The 12,103-nt window shown below is 37.1% G+C and overlaps 1 protein-coding gene across 1 annotated transcript; it reads right to left on the reverse strand.

The window, feature by feature from the left end:
• Positions 1-3,225: 3,225 nt before the first annotated feature.
• Positions 3,226-9,984, reverse strand: LOC145764527 (uncharacterized). Its single transcript, XM_082576144.1, has 7 exons — positions 9,307-9,984; positions 8,514-8,674; positions 7,562-7,686; positions 6,433-6,657; positions 5,833-5,952; positions 5,045-5,157; positions 3,226-4,307 (listed from the first exon to the last, which is right to left on the reverse strand). Exons 1-6 carry the CDS (start codon positions 9,941-9,943, stop codon positions 5,049-5,051), a joined length of 1,377 nt encoding a protein of 458 aa, XP_082432270.1. The 5' UTR covers positions 9,944-9,984; the 3' UTR covers positions 3,226-4,307; positions 5,045-5,048.
• Between the last annotated feature and the right edge of the window lie 2,119 nt (positions 9,985-12,103).

Genomic DNA, 12,103 nt, shown 5'->3' on the forward strand with positions numbered 1-12,103 from the left:
TTATTGATGCACATCCCTGGAAAGGTAGTTTAATACTGAATCCGATGCATGCAAAATTTAAGTGGCATATGTTGCGGAATATAGTTTTATTTGAAGATGTTTGGAGAGGTGTTTTTTATGCAAAAAGTCGTATTATTTTCTTGAATATCGTGAAAATATTCTCCATCTTTGAACCGTTCTGCTGGACGTTCCTCCCAAATGCCCACCTATTGATGCACATCTCTGGAAAGGTAATTTAATACTGAATCCGATGCATGAAAAATTTAAATGGCATATGTTGTGGAATATAGTTTTATTCGAAAATGTTTGGAGAGGTATTTTTTATGTAAAATCGTATTATTTTCTTGAATATCGTAAAATTAACCTCCATCTTTGAACCGTTCTGCTGGACGTTCCTCCCAAATGCCCACCTATTGATGCACATCCCTGGAAAGGTAATTTAATACTGAATCCGATGCATGCAAAATTTAAGTGGCATATGTTGCGGAATATAGTTTTATTCGAAGATGTTTGAAGAGGTATTTTTTATACAAAAAGTCGTATTATTTTCTTGAAGATTGTAAAAATATCCTCCATCTTTGAACCGTTCTGCTGGACGTTCCTCCCAAATGCCCACCTATTGATGCACATCCCTGGAAAGGTAATTTAATACTGAATCCGACGCATGCAAAGTTTAAGTGGCATATGTTGCGGAATATAGTTTTATTCGAAGATGTTTGGAGAGGTATTTTTTATGCAAAAAGTCGTATTATTTTCTTGAATGTTGTAAAAATATCCTCCATCTTTGAACCGTTCTGCTGGAAGTTCCTCCCAAATGCCCACCTATTGATGCACATCCCTGGAAAGGTAATTTAAAACTGAATCCGATGCATGCAAAATTTAAGTGGCATATGTTGCGGAATATAGTTTTATTTAAGATTTTTCGAAGGTATGTCATGTCGCACTTTATGCCTCGCACTTATTCACGGATATCTTTTTTAGATGGAAAGCGGAAAAATTATTCTGCCAGAATGACGGTGGTCCATCTTATGATTCTCAGTTATCCCATGAAGCGGAAAATATGTAAGTCAGTGTTGCCAAACGCTGCTATTGAGTCCTCGGAAGCCACTGCAAAAACTCTCTAATGCAGTTTCATTCCACTACCGCTTTTGAATAACTGCGATTGTGGGAGTCTTTATATTGGAACTTATAAATCTTCTATGAAAACTTTATAATGGTAGATTTTCAAACAAGTAATGGCAAACAGTGCTTAAAGTATACCTCGTTAGCTCAGGTCCGCCCGGTTAGTTCAATCCGCCCGTTAGCTCAGTGATTTAAGCACCAGATTCATGACCAAGCGGCGCTGGTTCAGCTCTCTGGGCATGCGCTTGAGCAACGCATTTCAGAATTGCTTTTCATTCAGCAGCACCTAGTGGATGGAATAGCTCATAGAGAACAACCTTCAACAACAAGCGTAAACTTCACTCTGCCAATTTTGGTAACCGGTCTTGCACCAAAAAGCTTCTACAAGTATCAATCAATCAATCAATGTTTTATTTGTCAGCAACAGGAACATAGGTACATGTTTGAAATATGCAGTATACACAGTACAAAAGTTACACAAGTTCCCATACCGACAGGGAGACAACGAGACGACCATACGGTCTACTAGTCAATTGCCACCCTACGGAAATTACGATTTTGCCATTTAAAATAAGCTTACAAGAGAAAAATAATAATTGAAACGTTCCCGCGCTTCAACAACAGCATACGCACAAAAAAAAACATATTGATGATAACGTTGGCCAAAACACAAAATTCCATGAAGCAAGCAGAGAATAATAAAGTTTCCGAAGCAACTGACAAGTTAGTATGCGAAACTGCCAGGAATAACTTATCGAAGGCTTTGTTAGTTGGAAGATAAAGATTCGAAATCAACTAGGCGTTGATCTTTTAGAATTTTTTTGCGACGTTTTCAGTCTGGGTGTTTTTCTCCGCTGTGTTTTTCCGGAACATCAAATTTATTTTTATTAGACGAATCGCCATCAACCGATGCAGTTAGGTTTTTCAAACTGGCGATTAAAGTGTTTTACTGTTGTGTTTGTCCGAAATGTCATGGATACTTGGTGTGATATTGTAGCAGATATAAAAATTTGGGGTTCAACATGCACTTAGGCTACTGTCAAGTAGTGTTTCTATGGATAAATTTTGTTGTTGCTTTGTGATGAAGATAATAATTTAATTTCAAGCGTTGTTTTATCCATATTTTAAACCCTTTGGTTTTGCCATCTTTTCCTTTTGTTGGTGCCAAATTCCTGTGTTTACTTTGAAGTTACATGTTTGTGTCAGCAAATAAAAAAAATAAAAAAAGGAAAAAAATTGAATTAAATTGAAAATTGACGAGATTTCCCTAATTATGTAATAGAATGGTTCGTGTGTTTGCCAATTATTGGCAAAGAAGCTTGGAATGGAACACAAAAAAGTCAGATCAATTATTTAATAGTGAAACAGTTTTTCCCACTGTTACAATTTATTATCTTTTGTCCAGATTTCTTGTGACAGCATGTCAGTCTAAAATTAAAAAAAAAAATTAAACCGGTTCTGATTTTTTAGCTTTACTGGTTCTAAAAATATCTTCAGTGTGTTGTGTGATAGGTTGTCATTATATCTGTTAAATATGCTTATATAATTGTTAAATATATATATATATGTTAAATATTAAAAATGAAAAAAGCCTAGCCTACTTGTAGAGGTTTTGAACCTGGTTTTAACTACTGGCGTAGTTGCTGCCACTGAATGAAAGCGAACTTTGGTTAAAGTGATGTTGCCAATGAATTATTCCATCCGCTAGGTGCCGCTGAATGTAGAGCAGTCCTGATACGCAGTAGCATTGACAGGAGGGTCCGGGGTATATTTTTGAACCCAGGATGATTTTAAGGGGCCGTAAATTTTTCAAGGGGCCCTAAAACTAAAAAAAACACCGCGTATCTTTTGTATAAGCTATAGTGTGTTTTTCTTAGAAGTGTCCTTATTTGAAGTCCGAGAATCGCATTGGCACCGGGCTCAAATTATTCTCTCAACGGTCTGACTGAAATGCGTTGCTCAAACGCACACCCCAAGAGGCGAACCAGCACAAATATAAAGATCAATAAAATTTACATTTTGCGGAAGATGTAGGCTACTGACTTGAAACAGCCTAAGATTTTTTTTTCAGTCAGAGAAAAAACATTTCATACGCAATTAATTAAGAGTGCATTTTATTGTTGAGTAAGGTAGACTTGCAAAAAGCTTGCGTACATTCAACGTATCAACAACACAAAAGAACACCAAACACTAAAAACAAAAAAGTAGCCTACGTACCACGAATGCATATGCAGGAATGCAACCTTAAATATCCTACAATACAAAAAATTAATGGGCTACAATATGAAAGTTGATTGGGAAATAAAAATAGCAATAATCTACAAACATTTGAAAAGTCTTTCTTAAAAAAAATTGCTGTGCTTGTCAAGTTACACACAGTGGTGCAATTTCAACTTCGTGTCTACAAAAGATAGGAAAGCAAAGCTGAAATGGATACATTTTGAAACAGTTATGAACTTGGAAATATAACAGAGCTTAGCAATGCGCCCGTTTGGTTAGGGAATGTACATCATAGGGATGCGAAACTACATCCGCTTTTGGCTTATCCGCAACACTAGAAGGGTTACGCTTTCTTGTAATTTACAAAATAATATTTATGGGTTATGGGTTTATGGGTTATGGGTTTATGGGTTATGGGTTTATGGGTTATGGGTTTATGGGTTATGGGTTTATGGGTTATGGGTTTATGGGTTATGTAAGAAGAGTGAAGTTAGTTTTAAAGTAGGCCTAATTTAAGGTTTTTAGTTGAAAGCAAGCCAAGCAGCAAAGCGTAAAAAATGTCAAATTGGCAATTGACCCTTCTAATGTTGGCGGAACAACGGAGTTGCGCGACCCGTAATGTAGGCTACTGTCCCTACCGTTTGGGCTACATTTTATTTCACAACTGTGATGTTCTTGATCGAACGAATACACAGCAGCTTGTTTGGAACTTTTGGAAACTTTTATTTGAAACGTTTACAGCATTTGGAAACTGTTATAAAAATGTCATATTATGATGTGTAGCCTTTCTAATTCAAATAAGTGCACAATACGCCTAGTGAAAAAGCGACATTTAAAGATATTGAGACAGTTTTGCAAGACAACCAAGCTTTCAATGATGCCAGCCTCTTCAACGATGGTGAAGGATTTCATTGCGGAGGACTGGTGTTATTCAAACTGGCTTTGCTGTCGAAAATATGGCTTTCCTGAAAAGCAATTGTAGCCTATAAATTTAATGAAACGTAATCTTAATATCAGTTTCTTACCAATTAGATACTGGCCATAATAAGAAAGATGCAACAAAAGTTTCAAAGTGACAATTACAGTAAATGTAGGAAGTCATAGTATTGCTTTTGGTGAGGCTCAGGTTTATTGTTCATATTTATGTCCGGTATGCTACAGACATTCACAACCCAGACAGCAAATCAGTTATTTTTCACATTGGTTTTACGTCCATTGACATAAAAAACGACTGAATAACTGTCTGGTAATCGAGAACTTGATCGCTTTGGGTCCAACAGTCCCAGCTCAAGGCATCACCGGGAATCTACTAGCCATTGTGCTTATGACAATTTTATTATTTTCAATATTTTTATCGCTTTGGGTCCAACTATTGATCGCTTTGGGTCCAACAGTCCCAGCACAAGGCATCACCGGGAATCTACTAGCCATTGTGCTTATGACAATTTCATTATTTTCAATATTTTTATGACAGAAGATTTAAATTTTAAGTTTTAGGTTTTATAATGATTTAAAAACAAAAGTATTAAAATGCTGCTTATGTGTAGGCTATGGTATGACACTATAGGTCTGTTGAAGCGCTTTAAATACGTTATCTCTTGTAATGTAACCGGTGACATTATTCAATATAGCAGATTAATAAAATGCTCTTTAAAACCTGTACGCGTATGGTTTGTTGGGGATTCGAACCCACGTAGCCTACCTGCTCATTGCGTTGGCACGTGGAGCGTTTTGTGAACCGCCAAGGTACGAGACTGACAAAACCCTTTTCCACATTGCTCGCATTTAAATGGCTTTTCTTTTGAGTGGATGTACCTGCAAAGTAAATAAAGCTATTTTCAAAAATTCGTATTTGTAATAAGGTGCCGCTTAATCAAGCCACTGAACTTTAATGGTGAAGTCAAGAAAAAAACGTTTCTATCCTGGCTAAAAAATATCATCGTTGATAGAATGAGCAATTACTTCAACGTTGAATACTAACCTATTAAAAAGCAGTTCTTTATTATTTTGTTTATATAGCAACCGAGTTAATAACTTACTCGCTGGCCGAGCATTGCCAATATCCTACGGGCACTAAATTGAAAAACCTAATTTTGGCTTTGCAATCTCAAAATAAAAAGGGATTGTCTTTGTTATTGTTTACCGGAAGAGCTGTCGGCTGCATGATAGAATGGTGAGGGCCTTGGCACGTCGTTCAAAAGGGAGCTGGTTGGACACTGCTCAAGAGCATGTGTTTGTGGTAAGATACTTAAACAGGTTTTTGAAGATAGACAAGAAAATTGGCTTCTTTGTCCGCCCTTCCACTTAATCTAAATCACCGACCATAAGATGTGAGTCCACATGCCACAAAAAAATCTTTCGAACTTCTAAGTGTTGGCAAGACACTCGCTTTCAGATGGAAACAGAAGACTGGCTATTTTAGATCAAGTCAAAACCACCCCAGCAGTCATATGCTTGGATATTACAAAAAGATTTAATAGCTTCAATCACCTGTGGTCTCTCAAATGGTCTTGTCTTCGGAAGGCTTTGCTGCAAATATCGCAGACGTAAGGCCGTTCGTCGGTGTGCGTCCGTTCATGTATCAGAAGGTTGTAACTCTTGGTGAAATGCCTGAAGACCAAAATCAAAAGGTTACACGTAAGATCAGTGTTAAGTAAATAAAAATATTATAAGGAACATCGTTACATCATAATTCATGAAATTTAGTATCTATGCTCAAACAATGTTTTATCATTAGTGTATTTAAATTTTATTTCTTTCCCACTAGTGGGGGTGGCAAATTTTATTCTTGCAGCAATTGCTTTCACCTCTTTTTCCAATAGTTCAAATAATAAATTGTAACAAACAAGCGATTGTTTCACATTAAATAGAAAGTAGACTTGGGCACAAAGCATTTCGAGCCTCATTTACGCGCCCCCCACGGCAACTGGGCCATGCTTAGCAAGGCACTCCATTTTGTTCAGCTACAGTGATGCTGGTGAATGTACGTTGGTCTACGACTACGTCATAACAGTCAACATTTGCTGAAAAGACAAGTCTTCAATATTGGCTACGCAATTTTTGCAAAGTAATAAACAAAAGCAAAATCACCTTTGGCAATATTTGCAGATGAATTCTCTTTTTGGCTTCTCAAGTCTTCCGGACTTTTTATTTCTTCCTCTAGATGGCGCTTTGCGAAGCAGGTTGTCAATGTTAAAGCTTTCGATGGTTGAAGGAGAAAGTTGGGGGGAGCAAGGTGGGAAAGTTGGTAAATTGTGGGGATAGAGAAAAGGTGCATATGGAGAAAAAGGTTTTAATGATGGGGAGTAAATGTTTCTGAAAATTTAACAAGAAATTCACGTTTATTTGAGTTTAGACTTTCGATCAACACGTCACCCAAGAACAGAAGCATGACCATTGATATTCATATAATTTTCAGAATGTACTTACATCTTCGTTTATTATTTGAACAATAAACAGTTACGAATAGTAAACTAAAACAATTGAAGTATGGCGACAATTATAATTTATTACACAGGTCACCATGTTACAATTGCATTTGATTTTTAAAGTTACCCGTCTTAAGTTTACTTTTTATGTTTACGTATTAACTTTTAATTAAACGTTAATTATTTGAATAAAACGGTTATGAACATTAAGCTACAAAACTCAGCAGTCTCGTGGCAATTTTATGTTATAATTTAATAAAAAAGTCATGTCAGCATGGGAAGAAAGTTATTGTCAACCTCCACGTGGTGAGCCCTGGATTCGACTAATGACAACAAACCGACAAGTAGCAAAGAGATCTTCAGAGTTGGTTTCGTTAGTTCGCTTCGTTAGCTCAGTGCCAGTGGTTAAGCGCTCGATTCAAGATCACGCGGCGCTGGTTGGGCTCTCGGGGTGTGCGCTTTAGCGATGCATTTCAGGACTACTCTCCATTGCGGAAACAGCAATCGGAAACTTCACTGTCAATCTCGGTGACCGGCCCTGCGTCAAGAGCCTCTACAAGTATGTGAAACTACCAGGAATAACCAATCAAGGCTTTGTCAGTCCGATGATAAAGATTCAAAAACCAACCAATAGGCTTATTTAGGCTGCTCTAACCTAGGATTCCATTGTTATGTTTATCCACTTTCAATCTATGTAGCTTGTTATTACTTTGTATGTTTTGCAGTTATAAACTTTTTTCTAAAAGATGTGAAGTGAAAAACTTCAAACTATAATTAAAAAAATAACTTACGGATTAAATGGAAACGGTGGTGACATGGTTGACGATGTCGGAAGCCCGTGGTAAAAATGGGCGAGTAAATTCATGTAAGCATTCTGCATGGCCTGTAAGTCTGGCAATGGGATAGGAAGCTCATTCTGTGAGATAGGGATGTTATAGGGATTTTCCAAGGCTAAGTATTCGAATTTTTTTGCCTTCTTTTGCAAAAAGTAGCTTGTTTTTACAACAACAACGAAACGTTTTTCGCAGATAAACTTTGTAGTTTTATTTAGCGTTAAAAAGTAACAAAAACAAAACGTAGGCTAAACCAAGCGTGTTCAAACAGTAACAGTCAGAACTGGGTTATGGTCTCATATAGGCTACTTGATTCAAGTGTCGGGTATGAGAAGATAAGGTTCTCATGAATCTCATCCAACGAAGCCTTCGGAATACTAAGGAGAGTAGGGTGGCCAGTTTCTATCTCTTGGCCACTTTTCCTGCAGCAATTACACCCACCCAATTTATTAAACCCTAGGTAGAGGTGAACGGTGTTTTCAACAACCTGCTGAAGCTGGGAGTCGAACCAGGTTTGCATAATTGAAATGCCAACGCCTTATCTATCGCGTAATTCCACGGCCATGGGTTATTAACTAAGTGAATGAAAAAAGAACTAATAGAAACAATTAACTAGAATTATCAAACAGGCCATCGTAAGGATTTTCATATTCTTCTAAGAAAGAAGAAGATGGTCTTATTGATATTATTTTACTATCTAAGTCTGTTTTCATTGAGACAAATCATCGGCGTATGAGTATTGCTTGGGTGTGACAACCTTCGCTTCGCATATCTCTTTTGTGTCTTGAAGATATGATACTGACGGTGACGGGAGGGACCACGAGAAGGTGGTTATTCTTCCCCCCCCAGAGAGACAAACATAACACGAAGACAATATTCTGGATTCAATTTGAATAGTTGTTCAATTTACCCCTGCAAAGACATTTGTGGGCTGTTGGAAAGAAAGATTTAAATTCTGTGAGCTTGTTCCGACAGATGACGTTGCAACTCCGTTTAGGGTTGCACGGTTAAGGTCCGAAGGAAACAGGTGGGTTGGGATTGGTGACCTCAATTGGTGGTTGGTGTCCCAGGCTAAAAAGTAAAAACAAAAATTAGATACAAAATATTGTAAAGTACGCATGAGCCTGACTTTGAGAAAGTTTGCCTTGTAGTGTGAAACTGTTGCTGAATGGAGAGCAGCTGTCTTGAAAGTTTGCAGGTTTAATCCACACACTGATATACTGTAGTTGAACTACTATGATGCTTGATCGAATTGCTTCTTCATTTAGAACAAGGGTGACGAACCTTTTTACGGTTGCGGGCCACATTGTCAATTACACATGAGTTATCGGGCCACACAACTTAGTGCTTGTCAAAATTCCATGACGTCATAGATTGGAATCGACCAAAAATACAAGGTGAAGTTGGTAAATAGTGTTTTTACAACTTCACCTTATAGCTTTCCTATTTTCTAGCTCCCTGAAAGTTAGTGTTTATGGCAAGAAAATAGCAAAGGAAAGGTGTACCAGTGAAGGCATAAAACAGCTTTGAGATGTATTTTGTCTTTTATGCATGAGCGATTGTCAAATTGTTTTGCGGGCCGCACAAAATTCTTCGACGGGCCGCAGGTTCGTCACCTCTGATTTAGAAGATAAGAGTTTTGTCAATAGATCTGATTGGAAAATAATAAACCATTGTTAGTTCATCATCACGCCAATTATTACCTTTTGTTAAAGATTCGAGATCGAATCCATTCGTGATTGAAGGCCCTTCAGTTGAAGCGGAAGCTGATTGGCAGCCATTTTTAGATTTTAGCCTGGAAGCGTTCCACCAGTGAAACATCGGGTTAAAATGACTCATTCGGCCGGAAAGGGCAGACCATTTTTCTCGTAAAATATCGTCGGAAAGTTTGATGTTCGGGATGCGATAATCATCAATTTCGGCAAATCTATTGGCGTTATTTCGGCATTTACTTGGAGGAGCTTCAGTGTTGGAAGGTTTTCTTTTTCTTGGGACACCGGATGTCGTTTGATCTTTTTCACTTGAAAAACTATTCTTTTCACAAAATGTGATATTGGTTTTCGCGGATGCTTCTTCTCCATCTGGAGAAGGAAAGAAACGTTTTTGGCTTTGAAAAGATTTTTTTATCTGATTTTCATGATTGGAAGCGTCGTGCGTCATTGATGACGTGTTATTGTGCACGAATGACGTTTTCTCTCGAATGCAGTTGGAGTTAGAGCCTTCAGACACAGAGACTTTTTCCTGATACGAGTTGGGGTTTTTATAAGGAAAGTGTGCTGAATCAACAAGGTTCTTGTGGGGTTGTAAGTCTTCAAAAACTAACGGGAATTGATGCAGCATACTTCAAACAAAGGCAGGCTTCAGGCTATAAATTGTCGTTAAATCCTGTCCACAAAAATGAATCATTAATAACCTGAAAACCATGATGAACCACTTATTGGTAAACTAGTGATGTTTTGTGATGCAACAATTTATTACATTATGCTTCAATAAAATGTTAGTCAGCGAGCTGTCCTGTACACTTTTCGGCAGAGATTTCCAACAGTTTAAGTGATGACCAGGTGCAATCCACGCGTTGTAGGCTAAATCCAAATGTTTAAAACCTTAAATGTGCGTCCAACGCAACCTAGGCTATGTGCTGTTTTCTACTATCTCGCTTTGAATCTTCCGTTCTGAGCAGCAAAGTTGCACCCAAAACTGCATCAGATACAATTTACGTAATAGGCTACTCTATCTTTAAACTTAAGACATGGCCACCTGGAGATGCGGCCTGATTTGTCACATTTTGCAGATTTTGATTACAGCTACTGCTAGTGCTTGACTGACATTTTTTGAGATGTTTCTACTTTTTGCGGTTTTCTAATGACATAAAACTTTTTTGTTACCTTGGGGAAGCAGTAGCAAATGAGAAAAAGTAAGTTGAAAAACGCAAAATCAGACTGTTATTGAAAATTAACAGTCTGACTAAAATCTTCGAAATCAAATTTTCTTTGTTTTTCAACATGTGAGGATGTTAAAACCTATTGTGTCATCTGGGAAAAAGAGTAAAGAAAGCGCAAAAATATAATTTTTAGAAAAATTTATTTAAACGTTCGCCCAAAGTTAGAAAAACCTGGAAATTTCTGCAAAATGTGACAAATCAGGCCGTATCTTTAGGTGGCCATGCTTAAGGTAAATGCAAAACTTATTAAGCTTGCCCAGTAACGGTGACAGGGGGTTCAAAGGGGGGCCCTTGATCTGTTTAGAGATTAAAAACTTTCTGTGATAAACCCGAGTCAGTCTATCGAAAGTTTGTTACTGAAGTCGTGAGAGCTAAAATCTTATTTCAAAATAAAAATACTTCAAAAATTTTCGCAATACTGGGGGTTGTATGTTTTAATTTTAATTTAATTTTTTGCTTTTATATTGATTTCAACGTAGCCCAAAAAAGTTGTTTCATTTTAAATTTCTTTCAGAATAGAACTTATTTTTGATTCGAACTAAAAAGGGAATTTGAACATTTGAACAGTTCTAAGTGATAAATTAACTTGGTTTGCCACAATAATTCAAATGGATCAATTAATTATATTTCAGTGGACAGAAAATGTGTCAGCTCTGCTCGCTTTCAAGTCAAATTATCGAACCAGAAATTTCTTTTACAATGTAGGCAACCATGACTGTGACTCTGTGAGCCAACAAATTTGTATTGTTCCACAATAACCAACTGAAATAAACGACGTCACAGCCATGGAGCACCGTTGTAACTTCTTGTTCTTGCGATTTATTGCTCAATGCAGAAGAAGCATAGAACACTCTTACGTTTCCATGACAACTAGTTGTAGTTAGCCATGACAACTGCTCCACTTGGCCACGAGTTGCAACCAAAAACAACTCCAGTCACCTAGTCCTAGGAAACACATCGAACAGCAGCAGTATGGTAACTTTAACAAAATAAAATACCAATTCAAAATACTTATATGCAAAAAAATGGGGTAGGCAATTTAACGTATTAGAGAACAGCTACACGCCCAAAGCTGGTGCAAGAGAAAAGCCCAATTACGGGTCAAAAGATACCTTGCCTGAAAATTTAATGTTCAAAATACTTAGTTCACCAAATTTTAAAAAAAATTCTTATTTTGCATCTTTTCTATAGTTTTCTCAAAACAAGAAAGTTTCCAGACGTAGCCTATCTGTTGACGCAGCGGCATTATTTTCGACTTCCTAAAATGGAAACATTTTTATCTTAAACTTTCTCATCCACAACCATTTTATATAAGCTGCTTACAGAGCTGTAAAAAGTATAATTTATGGCAAGTTACAAATAATGCGCTTTACTTGAAATTTTGTCATCATCTCTGTCTTGCTTCAACTAACCTACGTAATCGTTGGGACAACAAACCAGTAGGGCGAAGACCGCTGTCGTAAACCACTATATCAATGTCTTTTTCAAACGGTGGCTATATTGTGACATCATAAATGCTCATAAAGTAAAAAACGATCGTAAATTGTTATTTCAGATGA

This window comes from Aplidium turbinatum, chromosome 2 (assembly GCF_918807975.1).
Source record: "Aplidium turbinatum chromosome 2, kaAplTurb1.1, whole genome shotgun sequence".
In the NCBI taxonomy this organism is placed as follows: Eukaryota; Metazoa; Chordata; class Ascidiacea; order Aplousobranchia; family Polyclinidae; genus Aplidium; species Aplidium turbinatum.